The following is a 27,266-nucleotide window of genomic DNA, read 5'->3' on the forward strand; positions in this document are numbered from 1 at the left end:
CCATTATTCTCTCATCCTTTGTTTAAGCAATTTCTTAGAGGGGCAAAGAATATAAGACCCCCACATAGAGCTCCTACTCCTTCCTGGGATCTCAATTTTGTGTTGGAAAAACTCACTTTACCTCCTTTTGAACCTGCAGCTACATCTGAGTTGAAGTTTTTGTCTTGGAAGACTGCTTTTTTGTTGGCCATTACGTCTGCTAGAAGGGTATCTGAATTACAGGCTCTTATGGCAGTTGAACCCTTCCTGATTTTTCATAAGGATAGGGTATCCCTGCGTACTAACCCTACTTTTATGCCTAAAGTTGTTTCTAATGTGGCTTTAAACCAATCTATTCATTTGCCTACCTTTTATGCTGATCCCCAAAATAAAGGGGAAAAAATTTTGCACTCTTTGGATATTCACAGGCAGTTGCGTTATTATTTGAGCAGAACTAAAGGGTTCAGACAGTCTCAACAGTTATTCATTTCTTTTGCCTTGGGTTCACAAGGAAAACCTGTGTCAAAGCAAACTATTTCTAAGTGAATTGGCCATTGCATTGCTTTTTGTTATTCTCATCATGGTAAAGAGGTTCCGGCTGGGATCAGGCCTCATTCTACTAGAGCAACTGCCACTTCTACTGCCTTTTTAAGGGGAGTAGCTACTAAGGATATTTTGGAGGCAGCTACTTGGAGTTCAGTGCACACTTTTTCTAAGCATTACCATCTTCCTCTTTATTCCAAATCTAGGGCTGGGTTTGCCACTGCAGTTTTACAGGGCATGTTAGCAGCTCCCAATGCTTTATGATTTTGCCAACCTCCCTTTACCTCTGCTTTGGGATTCTACCCACAAGTTATGACTGCAGCAATGTGAGATGAAGAACATAGTACAGTTTTGTACCTACCATAAATGTAGATGTTCGAAGATCCACATTGCTGCAGTCCAATTTACCCTCCCTCCTTTCCCCTCTGTAGTTTGGGGTGGTTGTGTGGTTTGGGTTGTAAATATGGTTTGCACATCGGTGTTTGGATGTTTTTCTGTTTTTTTTTTTTTGGCTATGGCCTTTCTTTTTAGGGCTTTCTGACATCTGGGGCAAGAAAGACTGATGATATGACGTCGGTCATGCGCTTTATTACCACGGCGTACTGACGTCAGATCTAAGCGACCATGACCGACGCCAGCCTAACACTTTGGTATTCGGGCCGACCGAGGACAGCGGACTACCCACAAGTTATGACTGCAGCAATGTGGATCTTCGAACATCTACATTTATGGTAGGTACAAAACTGTACTTTCCGGAAGACTCTGGGAGCTTTCCAATCCACACCTAGTGAAACCCCCTCCAGAGGCAGAGGAGGGGGAAGGAATGGAAGATGCCTCCCAGGTGGCGGGGGGGGGGGCCCGCAGAACCAGTACGACAGGGATAGCGTCCCTGGCAAGCCCTTCTAGCACTCCTGAGTGGAGGCCCAGCTGTCCTGCTCTGGAGGCAGTCGGGGGTCGTTTGGCTTTATACCCAGAGGCCTGGCTAAATCTCACTTTAGATTCCTGGGTAAAAAGCATAATAACAAGAGGATACAACATCCCTTTTTTAAACAATCCTCCTATCCAAAAAAGATTCCCAGATGTTCCACCCAATCTGAGGGATCAGGCAGCAATAGAAATACAAAGGCTGTTAGAAAAAAAGTCATCCAGCCAGTCCCGGCGGACCAAACAGGATCAGGAACTTACTAAAGGTTCTTTTTAGTTCCAAAGAAAACAGGGGACTGGAGGCCAATACTGGACCTTAGCAAACTCAATACCTTCGTGAAGAAGGGAAAATTCTGGATGGTCACGCTACAATCGATCCTTCCATTTCTTCAAACGAACGATTGCATGTGCTCTGTAGATCTCACGAATGCGTACTACCACATCAAAATGGCTAGGCCATCCAGAGATCACCTGCGCTTCCTGCTGGGAGCCAGTCATTTTCAGTTTCGAGCTCTGCCCTTTGGCCTCACCTCAGCCCCCAGGGTGTTCACCAAATGCATGGCAGTAGTGGCGTCCCACCTGAGATGACTAGGATTCCGGGTGTTTCCATACTTAGATGACTGGCTCCTAACCGCCACCACCAGGCATCACCTATTGCAAGCCAGGGACTATACAATCAATCTCTGTTCCCACTTAGGCATAACTCTAAACTTGGAAAAAATCTGTCTTATCGCCCTCACAGCATATATCATTCATAGGAGCGAAATTAGACACTACCTTATCCATGATCAGACATGACTGGACGCTTTCCCATAGCAACGCACATCCCGGGGACTTCCAACGTAATAGCGGACAGGTTGAGCAGAGCCATCCTGCTGCCTCACGAGTGGTCCCTCAAAAATCAAGTACCGGAAAGAATTTTCCGCAGATGGGGCCAGCCTTGCTGCGACCTTTTTGCTTCCCCCTTGAATACCAAATGCAGAAGCTATTTCGCCCTACTTCCCCCTCCGGGGGGTGCCCCCAGGGACACACTTGTACACTATTGGACCCCAGGTCTCCTATATGCCTTCCCTCCTGTTCCACTAATCTCAACATTTCTGCAGAAAGCCAAAGGTGTGGAAAGGACGATCATCTTGATATCACCATTCTGGCCTTGACAAACCTAGTTCCCCTTCCTCCAAGCTCACCAAATAGAGGAACCTTGGACTGTGGACCCAGTGCCAGACCTGCTGACCCACTCGTCAGGAGTTCTTCACCCCTCTCTCTCTCGTCCCTCAAACTGACAGCATGGCTGCTCCACTTCCCAGCTTAGCCAGGTCAGATCTTTTGTCTCCAGCAGTACAACATATTCTGATTTCTTCCCACAAATCCTCCACTAGAAAACTGTATAAGAGCAAGTGGAAACGTTTTGCGTGTTGGGCCACCAAACAAGGTTTAGATCCCTTGGTTGCTCCTATTCACAAGATTCTAGAATTTCTATCTACTCTCTTTCACCAGGGGGCTTCAACATCCACCATAAGGGTGTACAGCTGGCTGCCATATCTAATTTTCATGTGGGAGAAAGAGGCACGACAATTATGTCGCACAGGCTTTGTAGGGCTTTCATGAAGGGAACTTATCTCCGACCACATATTCGGAGCCCAGTCTTTCCTTGAAATTTAAACCTGATGCTATCCCAACTCATGCTATCGCCGTTTGAACCAGCTTCGTCATGCCCACTGAAATACCTTTCTTGGAAAACCCTATTTTTGGTGGCAATCACTTCGGCCCGCAGAGTTTCAGAGCTACAGGCACTGTCAATTAGACCACCATATCTGATATTTCACCCAGACAGGGTCACCTTACGTATTAATACATCTTTTCTACCAAAAGTCTGCTCAGAATCTAATCTTAATCAATCCATAGAGCTTCCCACCTTTTTCAAGAACCATACCAATAAGCAAGAATGCATGCTTTACAAATTGGACTTGCACAGACAACTGAGATTTTACCTGGACAGAACAAAAAAATTCAGGAAATCGGACCAACTATTTGTGTCTCATGCAGATAGTAAGAAAGGACTTGCAGTCACAAAAATCACGCTATCAAAATGGCTCTCATTTTGTTTATTCATCTTCTAATCAGCCTACTCCCCTCAAAATTAAAGCTCACTCTACTAGAGCCGTTTCTACTTCTCTGGCACATGCGGCTCGCTTACCTATAGATACCATTTGTGTTGCAGCTACCTGGGCCAAACCTCATACCTTTATTACTCATTACAAAGTGGACAGGGCCTCCAGGGACAGGGCTTCCAGGGACAGGGCCTCCTTTGGTTCCACTGTTCTCAGGAATGTTCTCCCATGAGCCACCCGGGGTTTAGGGTGCTGGGGACGCTACCAGTGTAAGAACAAACAGCGAGATCGAACAACTTCACATAAAGAAGTTATGTTCTTAACATAACGTTCCATGTGAGTTGTTCATCTCGCCTTTGTTTTTACATTCCCGCCCTCCTTCATCCCTCCATGTTCTGGAGGAACAGGTATGACTCGTGGCTGGTCATCTTTCTCATGGTTCCCTGTGACTACCTGTACCCATGTATGCGTGCGTAGTCAGACGGGTATAACATAGTTGCCTGTATCTATCTTTACCTTCTAGGTATATACGTGTATAGATAATTTTGGTGCGTATGCATGTGTAGGCAGGTATATTTTTTGTTACCTGGTTTCTTTGCAAACTAGATCTGAGGGTTAGCAGCAGGGGATCATGGGATAGGGACTGTGCCTCGGGCTTCTCTTAGACGCAGAGCTTGGAATGTGGCCGACTCGGAGCTGAGGGTTCAGCTCCAAACCCGTGTGCAAGAACAAAGACTAGATGAACAACTCACATGGAACATTATGGTAAGAACATAACTTCTTTTTTCCTCACACAAATCTACTACCAGAAAAACCTATGCTGGTAAGTGGAAACGTTTTTCCTTCTGGGCAGAGGCCAGAAATATAGACCCCTTTACAGCCCCTGTCCACAGTGTTCTGGATTTTTTGGCAGAACTTTTTCGAGCAGGCTCCTCTTCTGCCACCATTAGAGTACACCTGGCTGCTATCGCTAATTTTCACGCTGGCCTGTCAGAGACCAGCATCATGTCCCATAAACTTTGCAAAGCCTTTCTGATGGGGACTGTTTTACTTAGGCCTCCGGTTACAGATCCCCAGTCTCTGTGGGATTTGAACCTGATATTAATTTCCCTGATTCTCCCTCCTTTTGAACCTGCGGCCTCCTGTTCCTTAAAATTACTTTCCTGGAAGACTCTCTTCTTAGTAGCCATCACCTCAGCTAGAAGAGTGTCGGAACTTCAAGCCCTCTGTATTCGTTCTCCCTACCTTGTTTTTCACAAAGACAGAATTTCACTCAGAACTAATCCTTCCTTTTTACCCAAGATACCTTCTGAGACAAACCTGAATCGGACCATTGATCTTCCTGTCTTTTTTCCTAACTATTTAAACAGAGCTGAACAAAAGCTGCACTATTTGGATGTTCACAGGCAATTGCATTTTTATTTGGATAGGACAAAACAAACTAGGAAGTAGGACCAACTCTTCCTGTCCTATCCTGAGGGCAAGCAGGGCCTACCAGTTTCTAAAGTATCTTTGTCCAGATGGTTGGCCGCTATCATCCTAAAGCATAAAGAACTTCCTACAAAACCAAAAGCTCATTCCACCAGAACGTTAGCTACGTCAGTAGCTTTTCAAGCAAGACTTCCAATGGAATCTATTTGTTCTGCAGCCACATGGGCCACTCCTCATACCTTTATTTCTCATTACAAGTTGGATATGGCCTCCAGGTGTCGGGCTGAGTTTGGTTCCACTGTGCTCAACAGTCTGTTCTGATGAGCCACCCAGGGCTAAGGTGCTAGGGACGCTGTCCCATCCAGCAAGAATGAAAGCGAGATTGACAACTTAACATTAACAAGTTATGTACCTATCATAACGTTCCATGTTAGTTGTCTTCTCGCCTTCTTTCTTGCGTCCCACCCGCCATCCCCCTAGCCTGGACAGACCGAGAAGAATCTTTCTGAGGCCTTATTCCTCCTCTTGACTATTTCGTAGGTTATGTCCTCCTCTGTGGTTATCACTGTAGGTAAACCTTATAGTTGGGGCAGGTGTCTCCATGGTGTTAGCTCTACCAAACGAGATCTGGGTATCTGACGCCTAGCATTGTGGGATATGGGGAGGGCCTCGAGCCGGTAAATAGCTCTCGAGCTTTGGTATAAGGCCGAGTCGGAGCCGAAGATCGGCTCCGAACCCATCCAGCAAGAAAGAAGGCAAGAAGAAGACAACTAACATGGAATGTTATGGTAGGTACATAACTTCTTATTCATCTGAAGAGAAGGTAAATATACAAGAAAATATGAGTTTCTTACCTTAGGCAAGTATCAATCCCACTATACAGAATACAGTTATTGAAAATCAGATCAGTAAAATTATTTCTGAGGAAGAAATGTTGGATGATTTTGACTGAGACAGGACTTCCTCTTCTGCACATTAACAAGCCCAAAATCCTATTGCTGAGGAAGACTGGTTATAACAACCTACTGGAGGAATTTTCATTTTGTCATATTATTGCCAGGATGAATATATTAATAGGGAACAAATGGATACCTCCCCAAATTGAGATGATGTGATATGTTGCAAGTGTATATCACTCATTCTACACCCGTTTCTCATTCTCCTGTACTGCCACCATTGGAGCTTTCACTTCAGAAGCCTGAATGTGATCACAAGCCTGAATTGCATAAGCCGGAAGACCAAAAGCCTTAAATTTCATAACCTGAAAACTTAAAAGCCTGAATCCCATAAGACTGAAAATATACAGAACACAAAACATGACACACAAAAACACATACATGACAAAGGACAGCACTTTATATTCTGAAAACGGATAGGATACATATACTGACTGAAGACAACACAAAACAGATTATATTCCACCAAATATAAGCTGGGGGGGGTCCCACACCCCCTTCTACACACACACACATTTCCATGCAGCGATATCAATATATATGCCAACAAGAAATCGGCCCCAGGTGACATCAAACCTATCTCCAGTGGAGATGAAGGGGAAGATTTTGGGCAGGTTTGTTAAGACAAAAATCTATACACCAAAGTGGAAACAAATGTTCTAACTGTCAGAACCATGTGTGGAAGTTTGTGCTTTTTTTGTAGAGATATTTTGAGAGAACTGGCTACCACTCTTCTCCCTGAAGGTAGTTTCTATCTCATTTCTTCTGTTTCTAACATTTCCTAAGTATCTAAACATGCCTTAAGGAGTGTATATTTGATTTTTCAGATACTGTGTCCTGGGGCTCTTCTGCTACTGTTTTTGAGAAGGTGCACCCAGATACAAAATGAAGTTTTTTGATGCGGTAAAGTTTGAAATGTTGAATTCAGCTTTAGACAAGGAGGTTTTATTTTGAACTTCTGATACTCTGATCCTCAAATAATTTGATGAAAGAGAAATAAATTCAGGGAGTTTAAGATCCCCCCTTACAAATCTCCCAGATCCTGTTTTCTTCTTTTCACACCTAAAACAAAATCAAGCAATCCCTGCCTTCTCAGTTTAAACAGGGAAACAAAAAGAGATGTCAGGAAACAAGCAAAGATCTTGTCCAAAATGAGGGACAACCTACAACTTAAGAAAAACTGTCAGCATTCTTCCCCACTCTACCTTTCTTCCCACCCCTGTATCTGAAAACCTGTCCCAGTAACTGGCCGTGTACATTCCCCTTTGGCAACAGATTGTTACAGGCTCATGGATAATTAAGGTAGTTCAGGAGATGTGCAGTTGGCACTGGATGCAAACACTTAATATCAGGGAAGTTTCTCCCTACCTTTTGAAGCAGGCATAATTTTTTATACTTCAGCATTTGCTCACCTTAGGAGTCACAGCACGAATGCTATTAAATCAAAGGGGCAGAGTCTTCTCTTCCAGATTGTTTCTAGCACCAAAGAAAGAATCTTCTTGGAGACGAGTTCTAGATCTTTCCTTTCTGAATCTTTGTGGGGAATTTCCAAACTTCAAGATTTTGACCCTTTCGAGTCTGTTACCTCTTCTTTCCCAGGGAAGCTTTAGGGTAACCTTGGACCTGAAAAATGCATACCAAAGGCTTCAAGATATTTCTTAGATTTTGTGTGTCTGGATCAAACTGTCAGTTCTGTGCGTTACCCTTTGGGTTGTCTAATTCTCCAAGGGTGTTTTGAGAGTTTCTCGCTCCAGTCATAGCTCATTGCAGACTAAATGGCACTCTCATTTTCCATATAGACAGCTTACTTATCTTTCCTTGAAAGCTTACTTATCACTCCTTGAAGGCTAACTGTGGCCGAGGCGCTAGAGACAATAAATTCTTTGACTGCTTGGATCCGTGTTCTTTTTCGTTTGTGGTGAAGCAATTTGGTGCGGTGGCTTTGCACTTTGTGTGGTGTTGTATTTAGCTTACTTATCTTTACAGAGTCTTCTGCCAGATGTCAAGAGTCCTTAGCATGTTTTTAATTTCTTCTGACCAGTCTGGGATTCCAGATACGCATTCAGAAGTCCTCCTTGATCCAGTCCCACAGGATTCTGTCTCCAGGATGTCTTACATTTTGCAGCCAAAACAAAAAAAAAAGAAACTTTTAACACAAGAGAAGGTGGATTGTTATCTGGAAACCTTCCTGAACTTCTCACCTTAGTCTCAGACTTCAGCCAGAGTGTGTCTCATGATTCTGAGGTCCGTGAAATCTCTGCTTCTCTTGATTCCTCATACCAGGTTGCACATGGAAAATATTCAGTGGTATCTAAAAAAAAAAAAAAAAAAACCCTGGTATCAACACTTGCATTCTTAACATTTTCAGATATCAATCTTGGGCTTTGTAAAAAAAAAAAAAAAAGGAACTGCACTGGTGTAGATTGCAAATATAAGCAAGTGTGAGTATCCCCTTTTCTCCTCAAACTTTACATCAATCTGTAACTAGAGATGCCTCAGATTTTGTTTGTTAGTGGCACAGTTTCCATGGGGGTGAAAGTGCAAGGCCTGTGGGATTCTTTAAACAGACCCCAAAGCACATAAATAAAAAAAGAGGTTTGCTGTGACCCATGCCTTTAAATCTCATCTATCACCCCACAACCTCTAGGAGGTACAAGGTTGTATACTGTGTGCAGGTTGGCTATTAATGTTGGAAAATAGCTCTTAAGCATTCTTTAACCTTCCAAGAACCTGCGTGCTGTCAGAGTAAAACATTGTTGCATGTAGTCTGATCAGGACTAGGACAGACCCTCATGAATGGATATTGAATGAAGGAGTCTTCTTGAATTGATCCTTTTGTGGGAAACGCTTCATGTTGATCTGTTTACCTTCTTTCAAAACAGGCAACTAAACAGCTTCCATGTTTGATGCACACTAAATAATAGCTTAATTTCAGTTCTTCCAGTGTGAAAACAGAAACTCAAGAAAGACAGCCAGTGAATTTGTCTTTTCTGATTAAATTTCACTTACTGGCTAGTAACGACATTGCCTGGATGCCAGCAAAAACAGAAATGTAAAGAACCTGAAAGACAGTTACAGAAGTTGAGGATTAAACACTTGCTGGGACGAATCCTGCAGCTGTTCAGCAAAAGCAGTTCAAACTGCAGCTGTGGTGCAAGACATGACTTAAGTAATCTATATGAACAGTCAGTCAAGTGTGCTCAGGACTGATTAAAATAAAATGAACCACTGAAGGAGTATATCAACTCAAATATAGCAAAAGCCTGATGAAGTAGAAGAAGTTTTAAAAAGGTATTCAGATGAGCTGATAAAACTGCAAAAATTCGAAGTTGAAATGAAGTTGCTGGGTGAGTACGAGACTGCTCTAGGAGAGATGTGTAAAAAATACAGGACAATAGCGCATTGGGAAAACCGGAGATTTTCTGCTGTACCCGCAAATCTGGAAGGAACAGACTGTATTAATTTTTATGGAAGTACACATAAATAACTGGACTAGTATTCCAGAGCAGGAGCTGTTAATTGAAAGGGCACTTTGTGTGTATGCTCCAAACCTGGTCATGAAAAGGCAGCCAAGACTTGTAATTGTAAAAAATGCAATCCTGCCAACAGAAAGTTGATTCTGATAAAACTGTGGAAGAAGGATAAAGTACTAAAAGTTGGAGAAAATAGTGTTTATGGGAAAAGAGTACACCGTAGATGAGGCAGAAGATGAGTAAATTTATTGCACCAGTCAGCGAGTGTTGAGAGGGAGGTGTTACATTCACGCTGCTATATCTAGCAATCTTCAGAATATTTTTTCCTGGAGGGTCAGTCTTTTTTTTGATGCAGAACATGCTAAGGATGAAATACAAAAGTTTGTCCAACAAAAAGTGAGCTGTCAAACAGAAGGGGTCTCTGCTGCTTATTCTTGATAATATATGCCAGCGAAATATTTTCCAGTGTTCCAAAGGAAAATGTTTGAAAGAGAAGGAAAAGCACAGGAGTTGACTAGAAGAACCAGAAGCAAGTTGGAAATGAACCAGAGCCTGGAGCTGGGAGTTGGAGATCAACACGATGGAAACCAGCAATGCAGAAATTAATGAATAAAGCATGGAATACAAAAGCATCCATTGCATTTCTGAAGCATGGCAGAACAAAACCTGGAAATACTGGACTTTTTTGAGTTTGTATATACTTGTAGGAGACTCCAAAGCATATGCCCTACTTCATGCCATTAGTGTTTTGAAGAATGTCAAAGAAAGGGGAAGAGGAAGGTAGGAGGGAGAGGTGTAAGCAAAACAAATTTTGTTCTTAATGTTTCCATAAACATGATGTGTACTGCATGTTGTATAGTAAAGCATTTTCAGTTATTTTTTGTGTGTTATAGGGATAGTACGTAAACAGGTGGCCTTTTTTCTCTTTTTTCTTGTTTAGTTTAAAGAAATGTATGTATTGCAGTGTAAAAATAGAAAGCTTGGACAAAAGCATGTTTAAGATAATAGGCTGTAACCTTAGTTTGCTGAGGGTGAGAGGCAGGTTGTAAAAATTTACAGAGCATGATACAAGTACAATCGATATGTTTTCTTTCTTACTTTTGCTTAGGGGAATGACTGGAGTATGGCCCCCTTGCTTGATCTAACAGGTTTTAAGTGGAAGCAAGTAAATAAAAAACATTGAATGCAATTTAGCAAATAAATGTTCACATTGCAACATGATACGCTTGTAGCTGAAGGCAGCTGTGTATCTGGTTCTCAGGTTTCTGTGGAGACAGTTTGACAAGGGGCAATAAAACCGAATGCTTTTTTTTTTTAGTGGCTAAATGATATTTCTGAAAACATTCAAGTTGTTTTCTAAACCTGGTTGAGGAATAAAGATAAGACGGAAATAGACAGCACTCAGTGTAAGTAGAAGCACAGGCTGTATCCATGTGATTTAGCATGGATAACCTTCATTATAGGTTGATTAAAACCCATGATTGTCTAAGACAAATGCTCTGATTAAGAGGGTTAAACCTTATTTGAAGAGGTACATAGTTTTGTGTGTTTGTGTTAAGTCAATGAAATAGTTTTGTGTGTTAGTATTAAGTCAGTAGGAGCTGGGGGTTGTTCTGGGGATGTTTGTTCTTTTTGTTTAATCAAAGCCCACAAACAAAAGTCTTGTAACAAGAAGCAAATGTATAAAAGATTTACCTGCAAAATATTAGTGTGTGTATGTAAAACTAAAGCTGAAACTAGACTGAAAATCGCTCAGTGTCACTGCTTTAACATAGTTAGGATATGCCACTACCCCCCCCCCCCCCGTTTCTATAACTAGCCACAAGGTCTCTTAAACTAGACAAAGTAGTGATGGCCCATGTGGGAATAAATGATCAGAGGTGCTCAATCCAGAGGGACATCTAGAGGGAAGTGATTGAATTTTGCAGTTGCATTGCTCTTTACTTTTAAGGGTAAATTTATATACTGAGCAACGTAGTTTGTTTTTGAGGTATAGTAGCCAGAGTTACTTACTTTGGAGGTGCCACACAATATCTTAAATTGGCAAGGCTAGTATAACCCTTTCTTCCATGTGGTGTACTGAAAAGGCAGACTTGGTACAGATTCAAATCTGCAAACTGATCAGACTGTTAGGGTACTTTATTCTTTACTACCTATACCTCAATATAGCAATAGCCCACGCCTGGTGTTGGTAATGAGAAAGCAAGATCTCTGTTGCTTTTTACAAACTGTCTCGCTATGTTAAAGGAGTTTAACATAGCGAGACAGTGTGAAGCAATGGAGAACTTGCGTTCTCCATTGCTGTAAAAAGAGTTATAGTAATGGAAAAAGTCCAGGCGACCAGACCTTTTTCCATTACTATAACTCTGATTTACAACATGCACGTTGACCAATCTGCATGCACGTTTTTGAATATTAATGGGGGTTGTTGTATAATTTGTTTTATTACACATCAGCTAGATTTGAATATAAATTCTTATCTTTTAGTCACTAAATGTGAACTCTAGCTATAAGACCAATTATAGGTGTAGTCTTTTTCCTGAAAGACTTTATGCCACAGTAATAATTAATAGTTATACAGATGTATTTGTGTGTTTATTTGCTGCATACCTTTCTTATAAGTGGTTCTAAACCTTTTATTCTTAATCAGGATAAACCAGGTAAATATCCTTATGCAACCTACCGAGCCATCTGTGTTCGACAAGGTGTGTACACATCTCGTGCGTTTGGGCACATTGACTTGAATGAGGAGTTGATACAGCCAGTGTCCACAACCATCTCTGTTGTCTGGAATCAGGTCTTCAGGTACTCATTCTTAATAGTTTTGTCTTTGTTTAAGAAGGTCTGAAATTATTATTCAAAAAAAAAAATTACAAAGGGGAAATCACAAACAAAATGATGTGTTAACTCTTGAAATAAAAATACTTACATCATAAACTGGAAATCTTGAAACCAGAATGTCAGTATGTATTTATTTATATTTGTTTATCAGGTTAGTTAACTGATCCTGGGGGTACGATTTTGCATGCGCAGGCTGAGTGGATAGGATCACAAATGAAAGGAACAAAACATATTTACAGATACAAGGATATGCTGAAAAAATATTTATAGCTGCACAAATATGCTACAACATTTAGATAGAGAACCAGTTTGCATTGTCAAAACATGAAAGGAATTATGTTTGAGTGCTTTTTGGATAAGATGTAGCCATAGTGACTAAGGTGACTTTTGGTGCAGGGATAGCTGCATATCATTGTATACAGTGGTATGAAGACATTGGAAAACACAAATGAGAATAGTTGCAGGAAAGTATTTCAAAAACACATACAGGATTCTGTATTTAGAATATCAGCCTATTCCAATTGCTCCAGTTAAATAGCCATGTGTGTCATATGTTGCAGTTTTAAAATACCGACAGATAACTTCAACTCTGTGTAGCTACTTGTATAAATTTCTTTCAAGGAGCCATTTCAAAATACATACTACTTTCTTACAGAAAAGTATCACTGGGCATGCTACAAGTTACCATTAGTGTTAGAAAAGCACTTGATAAAAAATAAAGATTTTTTTTTTTAATGGGGCCACAATTTTGTATGTATTGTGTGTTAGGAAATGTCACCTCCTCTTTCTGCTATATTTTCTGGCACTTGTGTCTGTGCCAGGATTGGTATATTTAAATTGCAGCTCTTTACTTTTTACTGGCTGCTGAGAAAACCCCAGTGAAGAGGTTGAAAAACAGTCTCCACCCACAGTACATCTTTACTGTCAGTGTCTTCAGTATTGCTAGCTCAGAAAGTTGCATGCTTACAATTTGGTGCTGGAAGTTCAGAAGGCTGTAGGGTCTAGTCTTTGCCCAAATGCTTGGATACATTTTAATTTACTTACACTCAGGTGCATTATAGGAGGATGCTGTATGCCTATAAGTGCGTTCATTGGATGAAATGTTAAACTAAGGACCCATTTGTTTTATTTGATAGTAAAACAGCTGGATGCGAAAGACCTCCCTGCATTTATCAAGAGTAGGGGAAGTTTACCAGTCCCCTGGCCAGATTTATCCTAGTCACTAAGTATACCACGGTTGGTCTCTTGAAAAAAAAAAAAAAAAAGGCAGTGGCCTAATGGGATTAAACCCGGTTAAAAAAAAATTCTTGGTTTCTTAGACCTTTCAGTCTGAGAGACATTCCAGCCAGTGGGGTAGTGTTTTCTTGATATTTTTGAAGCAATACCCATTTAGTAAAACACTTGTGCATGAGCAAAACTCTTCACAGGAAGAAATGTAATCAGAGAACCTTGGCACTTGATAACACTGTTACTTTAATCAGAGTTATTGTAACATGTTAAGAGTAGGGCATCAGACTTGAAAAACTCAGGTACTGAAAGGTAAGCCCTTTATTATTCTGGCCACTCCCCTCTAATTTTAAATGTTGAATGTTGCCCTAAAATATTTTCTTAAATAGCGTAAGATGTGTGATAGTGAAATGTCTGGATATTTGATGCATGTCTTAATGGAAACATTTTGGTTTTCTTTATTGGTTTATGTACTATTTTAAAACTGTGGTATAATCTACAGGTTTGTGTAATAAAATCCATATCGCCATTTAACTGTTTGAAATCCATAACTGTTGAGAATTTGGAGTCAGTCCAAGTAAGAGACCGTGCACAGGCCCAAGCATAGAATACTTTCTTTCATGAGGTGGTAGGTTCAGATGTTGGCACACAGAGTTTCATTTGTCTTGTATACCTTTTAATGTAAGATGCTACTAGCTGTGTAAATACTGCTCTGAAAGTAGAGATACCTGATAGTTCAGAGTGCATCATCGATTACTTGTGTTGTTAATTTTCATACTGTCTTCCGTAAGAGGTCTCATTCCTATGTAACACAATGTTTTTCCAAGGCTGATAGCTAACTGAAACCCATTCCTTCTGCATGATTAGTGCAAGCATGCGTGTGCAGTCTCACTTTGTAATATTTTGTTGTAATTCACACTTTGAGACGAGGAAGAATAAGTTGCACAGTAGCTAATACGTCATACTTACTGATCAGGTTCTCCTTTCATCTCTTCTGTCTTCATCTAGCACGAACACCATTTGCTTGGGTCCTACACAAGCTCATCCCAAGCAGCTCTAACTTTAGCATGTAAAGGACGTTCACAAGCTTGTGCTCTTTTCCTTCACTTCCACAATGCACTTCACTACCTTCCCCTCTTTTTCTAGAGCATCTCATTTGCTTGAAAAAGACCAAGCTCATCTAGTGCTCGTAGGCTCAAGTTGGAGTGCGTTCTTTGTAAGTTTTGTTATAAGTAAAGCCTTTTTTTTTCTTCCATATACTTAGGTTAGTTGGAAGGAGTTAGTACAGTTGGAGATTTCTTGCTTGTGTATAGCTTATTAGTTCATTACTCCCTGCCTCTCACCTCTGTTGGCTCATATCTTAGGCCTCATATTTTGCCAGTTGGTATGGAAAAAGTCAGAGTAGAGGTCCTCCGGGTTCAGAAAGTGCAGTAAATGGTGGTCATCCCCCCCCTCCCCCAACACGAATGCGCATAAAGTTTGTGTTGTGTACATGGGTGCAGAACTCTTGGATTACACCTGTAAAATAATTCTATAGTTCTGGGTCTGGAGAACTACAGGAAGTGATAAAGAAACTATTCCTAAAAATAGTTTTTACTACAGATACAAAATAAAAAGTATGGAATTGAGGATGTCAGGGCACCTAAAAATCGACAGGCTTCCCTTCTAAAATGAGTTAAAAAGGAGATTCATTAGTTGAGCTGGCACAGGCTTGCAAAAATTGTTGAGAAACTCTCTCTCTTAAAACCCTACAACTCTTTTTGCGCGGTTTTGCACACTAAGCAGCGTCGGGCAGCGCCGCCTAAACAGGTTTAAATTATTCCAGGCTCCACAAAGTCTGCTCTTCACGTTTTTCCCCTTAGAACTGTTCAAACTCTCAAAGTAATCACTCTATTCTCTTTCTAAAGCCCTGCACTTGGTCAGCTCTTATAAGGAATCACTAACTAACTAAAGCACTATACCCTCCTTGACTTCTCATAAGTATTAGGCTCCTGATTGGTCCTTCCTGATCAGGTGAAAAATCAGTTCCCTTCCCTAATCTGATCAGTAAAAAAACAGTTCCCTATACTAATCTGGTATGTCCAAGGGTCAATTTCAAGGTTACTCTCCAGTCCAACTGGTGAATCTGGGAATTTTGAGGCAATGTTACAATTGCCTTATGTACACAGACAACCCTCTCCTCCTTCCAACAAACTCTAATACATGTGAGAGATGCAGTTACACAGCCAAACTGGAGGCAGAGCTCTCTCAACCCAAGACTGGCACAGTCAGTCAGGAGGAAAAGGTAACCACCCGCACCACAAATCCAGTCTCACACAGACCTATTGCATCTGCATACCAAACACATAAACACACAAAAACATATTCGGAGGCTCTCAAAATCTGCCTAAACAGCAAAGACCTCCTAAGCAGATATCCAGGCAACAGCCACCCCTCAACAATACCCATGAATCACATATCTCACAAAGTCAGTGTGCCTCACAGTCACAGCCCTTAAGGCCAAACAACACACCAAATACACTTGTTATAGGGGAATCTATTGTCCGGCACACTGACGTCCCGCTCACCAGACTGAACAAGGAGAAGGTTACTGTAAGCTGCCTGTCGGGTGCCAGGATCCGCCATATAACACAAGCACTCAGGTCACTCCAAAGCAAGTACAAGTATGACTCCGTCATTGTCCATGCTGGTGTAAATGACCTGAGACGTACCTCCCTGGACTACATGAAAAGAGACAGAGGAGCTCTCTGACCATGGAGCCCAGGCTGGTATGACCCGGACCTTGAGTAGCATCTTGCCCTCACCAAGAATGATGCCACAGTATAAAGACAAAATGATCAGTTTCAACAATTGGCTAAAGTATTGGTGTCATTCAAAGGGGATCCAGTATCTGTCAGCCTGGGATGACATGCTCGACAAGCCACGTTGCTTTGCTAGGGACGGCTTGCACCTGTCACCCTTAGGCTTTTGTATACTGGCCAAGGCTCTTGCCACCCCCATATTGCCTTTTTTAGGCAAGGCTCAAAGGACAACCCCACCTCCATAGTCAACCCAAGGATAAAAAAGCTAAAGGTAATGCTACTCAATGCCAGAAGTCTAAACCTCCAGATGCACGCACTCGAGGCTCTCCTCGGTATGGAGAAAATCGATGTCTGCGCAGTGACAGAAACCTGGTTCAAGGCTCCTGGGAGCACCCCAGTACTACCAGGTTATAACTCATACCATGCGTTTCGGCCCCAAAACTCGGACCGAAGCACAAAAGGAAGGGGGAGTATCTATATTCATCAAAGATACCTCCACCTCCAGGTTAGTGGCTCTGCACGAAGCATCAGAAACCATCCATGTGCAACTAACAGCGGGCAAAACTGCCTTTCAGTTTGTAGCCTGATACAGAACACCCTCCCTATTACAGGAATCCCACTTGGCATTCCTGAGAACACTGGAGAATATGAAGGTCTCTCCAAACACTATGTTATTGGGTGACTTCAACTACCCAAACATTGACGGGGAAAACTACTCAAGCCCAAACACCCTCGCCCAACGGTTCTTTGAATTTATAAACTCTTAATGCGAAGGAACAACTGGTCACCACTCCCACAAGAGGGAACAACATATTGGACCCTGGTCATCACCAACATGGGGACTCTATGTTCCACACCAGAGGTAAACCCCTCATTGGTGAGATCAGACCATAAACAAATTTCCCTGGACATCCATATCCCATCCGCACCCCCAGCCAAGGAAATCACTGTAAAGAATTTCTCAAAAGCCAACTTTACACTTCTCAAGACTGAGGTGGAATCCTTCAAAGCCCCCGGGCCAGAGGATAATACAGCCCAATCCGCAGAATCCTTTACAAATGCATTCTATGAGCACCTGCAGGAATGCATGGATTGTGCTATCCCAAATAAAACCAAGACTCACTCCTCCAAAAACAGGAGACCAGTCTGGTGGACCCCGGCCATAAATAAGCTGTACAACAGGAGGAAGCTACTACATGACGGAGCAAAATTCCAGAAAGGGAAGGCATCTCTGATCAGTATTAGCAAGAAACTTCGATCCCTCATAAAATCATCAAAGGCTAATTTCGAAAGAAAAATTGCCATAGACACTAAAGATAATCACAAGGCCTTCTTTAGTTATGTCAGAAATATGGGTGGAAACTCCCAGATATGCTCTGAATTGTTGCATAACGATACAAAATATACCAAACCTACAGACATAGCCAACATCCTGGCAGACAGATTCAGTGCAAACTTCTCCCCCCCCCTTCCCCCCCCAAAGGAGCAAATGCCTATCCCAACTGAATGCAACTTCCCTGACATCACAGATGCACAGGTGAAAGCTGCCCTCTCCAAAGCAAAAAACACAGCATCTATGGGACCGGACGGTATCCCAGGCTGTGTCTTACACAAGCTCCAAGAAGAACTGAACCCCTCACATTAAGTCACTGTTCAAACTTAGCCTTACTACAGGATATGTACCCAAAGAATGGCGTACAGCTACAGTGGTCCCACTCCATAAAGGTGGTGCCACAACGGACCCCGGGAACTATCGCCCCATAAGCCTGACTCGTCTGGTCTGTAAAGCTATGGAGCGTATTATCATGGAACTCATAAACAAAGACATAGGGAGCCTCCAGACACTGGACCCTACCCAATTCGGCTTTAAGGGCAGATCTTGCCTCTTGAACCTAGTTGATTTCTTTGAAATGGTTACCAAAGCCATAGATGAGGGCAAGGTAGTCCACACAGCCTACCTGGACCTCACAAAAGCCTTCGACACAATGCCCCACTCGGCCATCATAAATAAGCTTACCAGCTTAAATATCAACCCCTATATCACAAGATGGGTTGCAAACTGGCTCAGAGATAGAACCCACATGGTCAGAATCGCAGGTGCCATGTCCGAATCTAAACCAGTTACAAGTGGCGTCCCACAGGGCTCAGTTCTGGGACCTCTCTTGTTCGGTATATACTTCTCTGAGGTTCAGGCTAACACGGGGGGATTATGGCTGACAAAGTTTGCAGATGACTGCAAACTGGGGTCCATAATCGAATCTCCATCTGACACAAGCATCCTCCAAAAGGGTCTCAGAGACGGATGCTTGGTGCCAGAGCCACGGCCTCAAGCTAAATGCTAAAAAGTGCATAGTCATCCCCTTTGGGAAAAACAAGGTGCCCACAAATTACGACATAGGTGGTAATCCATTAAGTACGGAAGAAATAATTAGAGATTTGGGGACCAACGTAGATAGTAATCTCTCCTTTGATAATCACGTTGCCAAAGTGGTTAGAAAGACCTTCTATATAGCCCACCTTATCACGAAAGGGTTCGCATCTAGATCAAGAGAGGTCATTGAGCCCCTTTACTAGTCAATCATCAGGCCCTTAATTGAATACAATGCCCCTTTTGGGATGTACCTTACCCGACACCTGCAGCAACTGGAGAGACCCCAAAAGTACCTCACCAAGAGGATCATGGGCTACAAACAGATGTCCTATGCAGCTCGACTAAAGAAACTCCAGCTCTTCTCAGTTGCTTACCGCCTACTCAGAGTCGATCTATGCCTGACGTACAAAGCCATGTCAAACCCAGAATTAATGGACATGCTCCACCTCAAAAAATCCAAGTCCCTTAGAGCTACACACTCCAGGGACTTAAACCTCAGCACAAAAATAAATAGGACATGCTGGAGGGACAGATTCATTTCCCAGAGGCTCCCCTCACTCTGGAATAGAATCCCAGTTCATGTTAGACATAGCCCCTCGCTGACCCTCTTCAAGCGAAATCAGGACGCGTGGATGGGAAATCGCAAATTCACCCCTGGGATCTCTTCTGTGTCCCTGCTAGACAGAGGCACAGTAAACTAATCTAATAGGGAAACGGAAGCCAAATACACTCTGGCTAGGCTTATAAATGCCCTAGGGCAGATAGCCTAGTATCTACCTATGAACCTGTCTACTGCTTGGATTTCCCAGCTTAAAGTCTGTAATTTCAGAGCTCAGACTGAAGAGATGACTGAAGTAACTTCTCCTCAGAATGGAATCTTTATAGATATCTAGAGTGAGGTCTTCCTCCCCCTGCTTGCTGAGTCCCTCAAAAGGCTTTCCTGGCACATTGACTGAAATATAAGGATAAATTTCTTGGTCAAGACCCAGGCAGAGATGGGTGACCTCTCATACCAATCTGTTTCCATGGTTGCTAGAGAAGCTCCCCTTCCATGTACATCTATGGCTCAATCCGTGGGCACTTAATATAGGAAATAATGGAGCTGGCATCTTTCCTGTAGCTTCAGCTTCGGTGCCACTGGGATTCATCTTTTTGGCCTTGATGCCTGCATTGGGGTTGGTGGCCTGAGGTCCACAAGGACCCATGTCATAAGATGTTGATGGTTCAGCATGAAACTCCTCTCCACAGTGGTGTTCCCAATATCTGAATCACTGACATTTGAGCCTTCAGTGTTGAAGCTTTATTGGAGCCTGTCAGTTGGAATCGACCTCTTGAGTGTCTGTGTACCCTTGGGTACCAATGTCATCTGCTGTCTGTCTTGACCCCAACAGGAGATAGTTTCAGTGTGCAACTGGTTAGGGTGTTGGAGCTTAGGGAACGTTCTTGGATATCAGCTGTAACTCAGGACACCCCTTAGTTGCAAGCTTTGTGTCTTTTATGGATAGATGAGTGGAAAGCTACTGATGTTCCAGGATATCCCGTGAAGGTTCATTTCCTGTGCACTCTGAGGAGTCCCCTTCCAGTGTCCCTAGGAGGAGGATATGCAAGGGGAAGAAACCGTGCTCCATAATGGAGTTTCCACCTCAGACTTGAAAGTGGACGAAGAGGAGGCTCCCACTCTATTCCCCTTCTGATAATCCCAAGTTTGAGGAAATGCTGGCATTGATGACCCATAAAGGTTTGTGCCAATAACCTCAACCTTCCTTGGGGAAGAGAATATAGCAGGCGGCTTTTTGCTTACATCTTGGGTGGTCCCGTTCTACTGACCACATGTTCATTTTAGTGTGGACAGGTCATAATGAGAGCCCAGTATTGCAGAACCTTTCCCATGAAGATTGGATAAGATCCTCTTGCCCCATCAAGGACGGGTCTGATAAAATCCTGTGGCCCTTTCTAGAACAAACAGGCTTGGAGTAATGCTGCACTAACACACTCCATCATTGTGGCAGGTGTCATCTAGAAAGAGTCCTTTGAAAAGAGCCCTTTGATCCAGCCTCTGGATTGGGGTTATAAGGCTATAGATAATTTTGGTAAATGTGATTATGCTTTGGGCACATTTACATTAGAGAGTTGAACTGCTTGACCCACATGAGGTGTTATCAGTGTGTCCTAAAAGAATGAACTCTAAATACACAGAAAAAGTTGTATCATAATGATCTGTTTCATATGTTGAAGTCATGGGTGGCAGTGATGGCCACTGCTTCTTCGCTGTCTGTGAGACTTGCATGTAATGGAACACCGGGGGGATGCTAAGTCAGACATAACCATGAATCAATATGCCCATTTGAGGCACTGCAGTTTTGCATAAAACTTCAAGATGTTCTTCACTAATTAATCACAGGTGCATAGGCTTAACTCTGCAAGCCAAATATGACCCACAATTTTAGTTTATATTGGTGGTAATTTAATGACTGCATGCATATATTTTTGGGTCACAATTGTTGCACAGCTAGGGTTTTAAGGGCCTTAATGGTGGTGAAGGATACGTTTATCAGATGCAAACAAGAAGGGAAGATGGTCACAGCTGTTGGTGTTAAGTTCTCCGGTCCTAAGGGGACATTTGAAGGAATCAGAAGAATTGGACCGAACAGCCTCCATTCAAACAATACCTGGATAGAAATTCCCATAACCAAGAGAATTTTCTGAATAGATGCCAGCCTAGAGAGAGAGAGGGGTCTACAAAATAAAGGATTCCGTGGCTGTCCCTGTCGCTGGTGTGGAATCCCTGGAGACTTGTCCATCTCTGGAAGCAATCAGGAGTTAAACATCTGAAAACATCACAGGACATACTATATGAAAGCATTGCAGGTAGTCTCACAGAACCAGTTTATAACAAATGGAATATCCACCGGTTGCCAGATTTCCTGCATCTCTTCTCACAGATCACTTTTATTTTTTTCTAGATGCTTCATCCCATGAGAAGAAGACAGCCAAACTCTCAAGGTCACAATCCACTTAAACCAAAACAGCTAGCAAAGATAGAAGTTAGAGCAGAGGATTAATGCTAAGAATTGTTAACAAGCTGCTTCATGTAATCCAGAGTTTGATTCTGCTGGCCTCAATTTGCTTAGTGTACAACTGTGAACAAGTCACTTAACTTGACAATGCTCTGGCTCATTTGGGAAAAATGAACTAGAATTTTTACTGGTATCCTGGGATCACATGTCTAATAATACTTGTGAACCTAAGGGCCCCTGTCAGACCAGAGAGCATCCAGGGTTCATTCAAGATTCTTTAAGATTCCAGAAAAAAAAGTAAAGGATCTCAGACCAAATTCAGATTTAAGCACCCTAAACCCAAATGTAAACGTTGAGTTTTAGATGGTCATGGAGCAGTCAGTCCTTCTGTATCTACAGGAAGGCAACTTGATGTGTTCTTTGGAATTCCAGGTGTCCAGGGAATTCCTGTGCTTCAGGGTGGAAAGCTCACTCTGTCCGGGTATCTATCCAAGTACATTACCTTTTGCTGCTGAAGTAACAGCAAGTCTTTGCCAGGCAAACCCAAAGCTCATTCCACAAGAGCTGTCTTTACTTTGCCTGCTCTTGGAACTCTTCTGTGTATGACAACTATGTTGCACCAACATGGGCTTCACTGCACAGTTTTTCAAGATACTAAGTTGGATGTGATTTTTATCTGTAGGGGGACCTTTGGAGGACACCATTCTCTATGGTATTTGAAGATGAATCCGCCCTGGAGAGGTAAGTCAGTACTTGTTCTTAATGTTGAAGTTAATGGACTGGATCATTTAAGATAAAGTTATGTACTTATCATAACATTAGAGCTTCATGAGCCAACCCCCACCCCCCCCCACCCCCATCTTACTGTACCTTCAGCCGAACATCCCTTTGGAGAAACTTGACCTTCACTGAGGTTTACAAAAGGTGTTGTGCCTCAGGATGGGTGATCTAATAATAACAATAATGATATATAAAATGGCAAGACGGACAGACTTCACACAAACTTGATTCGAGAGGGTAAGAAGCATGGAGCATTATGGGAGAGAGTAGAAGCATCTGACCTTGGACAGGCACCTTAGTGCCAAGGTGAATGCCGCCTATGGTAATCACTGCTGGTATTGAAATGGACATGTGTATATCATTTATTTATTTATTTATTGACATTTGGTAACCAGGAAAGTCCAACTGGGTCAAAAACACATTTTCAGTGGAGGCCCGGGTAGAAAAATATAATGTTCAGAGTTAAAACAGTACAAATAGCGAGAAGTTAACGTATAATACTCAGTCAAAGTTAAAACAATGGTAATAGCAAGACATTAACATACATTGTAGAAAGTGAAACAAACAAGTGGAAGCACTCAAAAGTCACTAGTAATCCAAAATGAAATGCTGTGATTACGGAGACAGCAAGTACGAATTGCTTCATTCAGTTCGTACTTGCTGTCTACATAATCACAGCAATACATTGTAGAAAGAATACAATCAAAAGCTTAAGTATTATTTTTGCCAAAAATATACTACCAAATATGGACTTACAAAGTTTCCTTGTTTAGGAAATTAACTTTTGTGGTGAATAGTAACAGATACTGGTTGTCCGGTCAGTTTAGAATTGTAACTGGTTAAGAAGCAGTTAAAATTGGGATAGATCATTTTGACTTAATTAATATGTAGGATGTATAATAAGAAATTCAAAGTATGAGAGCACACGGATTTTAGAAGTAATATAAGTAGTATGGGAATAATGAGAGATAACAGATGAAGGGGAGATTAGAATTAAAAGTCAGTTTGAGATGCATTAAAGAAAGATTATTGTGAGAGATGTGGTAAGGTGGATGAGCAGTATTACTGCTAGGTATAACAGAGAAGTTAATGATGTTCTTCGTGTTTCACTGTTGCAATCATCACACTTGGGTTATCCTGCCAGGGATAGTCCTCGTTCAGCCCGAATACCAGAGGCTTAGTATTTCTGTGTCAGTTGCTGTTGCTTCAGGACTGACGTCAAGTCGTCTGTGGTATAAAAACAGGCAGCCGACACCATTACATCAGTCTTTCTTGCCAAGGAACCCGAAGCAGAAGCAGTTTACACGAGTGCCGGTTGGCCGCTGCCTGAGTTTTCATTTCCAAAATTGAAGTTGAAGTCTTTTAAAGCTAAGTACCCCGTTGGGGATCCTTTTTTCTTGCTCTAACCGATGTCAGAAAAAGTTAGCAATTAACTCGCCTGTGGAAAGCAAATACCACACCGAGAATTCCATTCTTAATGAGTCACCTGTTCAGGCCCAGACTATGATGTATCTCGCTGCCGTTTGTGTTTTGTTCAATGCCCGAACTGTTCGTCGTCTTTCGTTCTCTATCTCCATATTCCAAAATTGCTTTAGTAAGCCATCCAACTACCGATCTTCCGAAAAAAAACATGAGTAGAAAGACAGAGATAGACTGCACAGATCCAAAATTGCCGACGACGCTTCCATTAAGCTAGTCGCCAGTTCGCTGGTACTCAATGAGGCACTTTCGTAGCCCTGGATGCCCGCTTCGATGGATTTGCAGGCCACTACCGAGAACCGTTCGGAGTCCGGTATGCCGCGAGACTACTCTTAGACTATGGAACCTGCGGATGTCTCCACCTTGGATGGGTCCGGAGCTACTGTGCAGGCACTGGCTTCGCACTACCGATATTCGACAAAAACTGGCTACTTCTTTCGCGTCTTCAGTCCTTTCTAAAACTACCAAGTTTCTAAGGCCAAGAGTACGAACTATGCCTAAAAACAACCCTAACTCAAGCGCCTGCTTCCTTGCTACAATCACAGATGCTTAAAATGGCGGAAGACCTCATCATGCTGACTAGGGGAAGCCTGCCTTCCCCTGCTAAAAGAAAGAGACTTGTTCCCAGCAGCATTATCTGACCAAGAGTCCGACTCTGAGGTTTCAGATTATGAAGACATGCCTTTATCAGCCTATGAGGATTTAGATGCAGAGGAATCCATTTCTTCTGCTTCCCCTCCAGAGGATTTTTCTTTTGGTGAAAGCCCTACATAACTTTTGAGACAGCATTTCCATTGGGAATGCCAGGATTGTCCTCAGTCCAAAAAGCGACTCAGGGAATTTTTAGACTTGCCATAGCACAGACCCTTAGCCATCCCTCCTGTTCTGAATGTTGTGGATGATGTCTTTATGGAATCCAGTCCTGATGCCTTACACACTGCTCCCAGGAAACCTGACAGGTACTACAGAGTCCCTGATTCACACGAATTTCTTTTCAAAAATCCTACTGCTGACCCAGACGTAATCTCCTAAGGGCTTAAAGGAATAAAAGCCACTTCAGCTAAGAATCCCACCCCCTCGGACAGGGATTCCCGAGCTTTAGTCAGATAGGTTAAAAAAGTATACACCTCTGCAACGCTTGCCATCAGAGCATTAAATTGTCAATTCCACATGCTGAAATACCAGCAGCATACTATGGAACTTAAGCAAATATTTTCTACCATCCCGGACTATGCAGAAAATGAAGAATTACAGGAGCTTATGCATTCTGCAAGCTAAGTCAGCAAGCATACCCTGCAATGTGGGATTGACGTCCTTGAAGCATCTTGTAGGGCAGCAGTCACAGGTTCTGTACTTAGAAGGCATGCCTGGCTTAAGGAGCAGATCTTGCCAGACCATGTCAAATCAAAATTATTGGACGCACCTCTGAACAAGGACAATCTGTTTGGCACCAAAGCAGAAGAGGTTTTAAAAAAGATGGAAGAAAGGGCTAAGTCTATGCAGACAGTCAAAGACTTTTTGCAAGTGCAACCTCCAAGATTTAGTAGGCATTGCCCCTCAGAACATTGGTCCTTTCCAGCCCCCTCAAGGCCACCTCAAACTAGACCTAGGGGAAACAAACCCCCAGACTACCGTTTCAAGGTATGCAGAGATCTAAGCAATGGAGTACCTACACTTCTAAAACAGGGAGTGCTAAGCCACCCCCTTATGGAAAGAATTCACAATGACTTCTCAACTCCTCCCCTCACGTCTGCCCAATTGCTCGTGCCGCTAGGAGGAAAACCTGCCCACCATACAAAAAACTGGACCTCCATCACCAACAATCGATGGGTCCTCAACATAGTATCCCAAGGGTACATATTCTATTTCCACATGCTGCCAACCCCAAAACCTTCCTCAAAACCAGTGGACAGAGGCACAAAACCAAGTTCAGTCCCTTCTATATGTAAGGGCAATTCAGTCTGTTCCTGCAGAACAAATAGGCCAAGGTTTTTATTTGAGTTTTCCTGGTATCCAGAATAGAGGGCACCTGGCACCCAATCTTAGGTCTATCTATTCTAAACACCTTCCTGGTGGTACCAAAATTCAAAATGCTCACCCTACAGCAGCTTCTTCCTATGCTGTCCAAAGATGCCTGATTAGCCACCCTAGACCTAAAGGAGGCCTATCTGCACATCCCAATCAGGTACACCTGCAGGAAATATCTCCATTTCAGTGCAGGATGTATGCATTATCAGTTCTCTGCACTTCCCTTTGGCTTATCCTCTACTCCCAAAGTTTTCACAAAATGCCTGGCCCCAGCCATTGCCTATTGCAGACATAGAAATATTCAAATTTACCCCTACTTGGACAACTGCCTGGTTCAGGCATATAGTCAGGAAAAACTTTTGCAGCACCTGACATTTGTAAAGGACCTTCTTACCTCCCTGGGGTACACTGTCAACGAAAAGAAATCCAAACTAGTCCCCAGTCAAAGAAATTGTATTCCTGCTAGCAAGCTTGGACACATCATCCCAGATGGCATTCCTTACTCCAGAAAAACAAGCCTATCTGACAGTCTACTTCTCTCAAATGGCCACCAGAACCCATTTATCCGCAAGGAAAATCCTGCAAGCTCTAGGGTTCATGGCATCCTGTATTCCACTAATTCCATATGCCATACTGCATATGAGGAAACTTCAGTGGTACTTAAAAAGTCTTTGGTGCCAACATTCTCAGGACCTGGAAACTATTATACTTATGATACCTTGTCTAAGGAAAGAATTCCTTTGGTGGGCAGCAGCATGCAACCACAACAAGGGGCTTCCCTTTACACAACCCCATGCTGTCCAGACCCTAACCACAGACGCATCAGACTGTGCCTGGGGTGCACATCTGTACGGCAGGTGCATTCAGGGCCACTGGAGGCCAAATCAAATTCATCTGCATGTCAACCAAGAAGAGATGCTAGCTGTTCAACACGCTCTGACAGCTTTCAGATCCCTACTCTGTCCGGGGACTCTACTAATCAAAACCGACAACACCACAATGATGTGGTACATCAGCAAGCATGGGGGAATCCACTCTTACCCACTCTGCAGGCTAGCCATGACCCTTTGGAACATGGCCTCAGCCATGCATATTCACTTGCAGGCTCAATTCCTGCCTGGCAACCAAAATTTAAAGCTTAAAGGAATAAAACGGACAACTTAAGCAGAAATCTTCTAGACCCACACGAGTGTCAATTAAACCACAACACCTTCAGCCTTGTGACCCAGAAATGGGGTACCCTGAAGGTGAACCTATCTGCCTCCCCCTACAACCGTCAGCTCAGCAAATTCTCCAACAGGGAAC

General features: G+C 42.6%; 1 protein-coding gene across 2 annotated transcripts in view; it reads left to right on the plus strand.

The window, feature by feature from the left end:
• The window catches only part of LOC122798813, a 2,048,867-nt gene that overhangs the window by 1,078,046 nt on the left and 943,555 nt on the right, over positions 1–27,266 (plus strand). For both annotated transcript variants that reach the window (XM_044067935.1, XM_044067936.1), the window contains exon 13: positions 12,068–12,222. In XM_044067935.1, the coding sequence (XP_043923870.1) occupies positions 12,068–12,222 (155 nt within the window). The remainder of the gene's footprint in view (positions 1–12,067; positions 12,223–27,266) is intronic.

This window comes from Protopterus annectens, chromosome 3.part1 (genome assembly GCF_019279795.1).
Source record: "Protopterus annectens isolate FY-2018-M chromosome 3.part1, PAN1.0, whole genome shotgun sequence".
In the NCBI taxonomy this organism is placed as follows: domain Eukaryota; kingdom Metazoa; phylum Chordata; order Ceratodontiformes; family Protopteridae; genus Protopterus; species Protopterus annectens.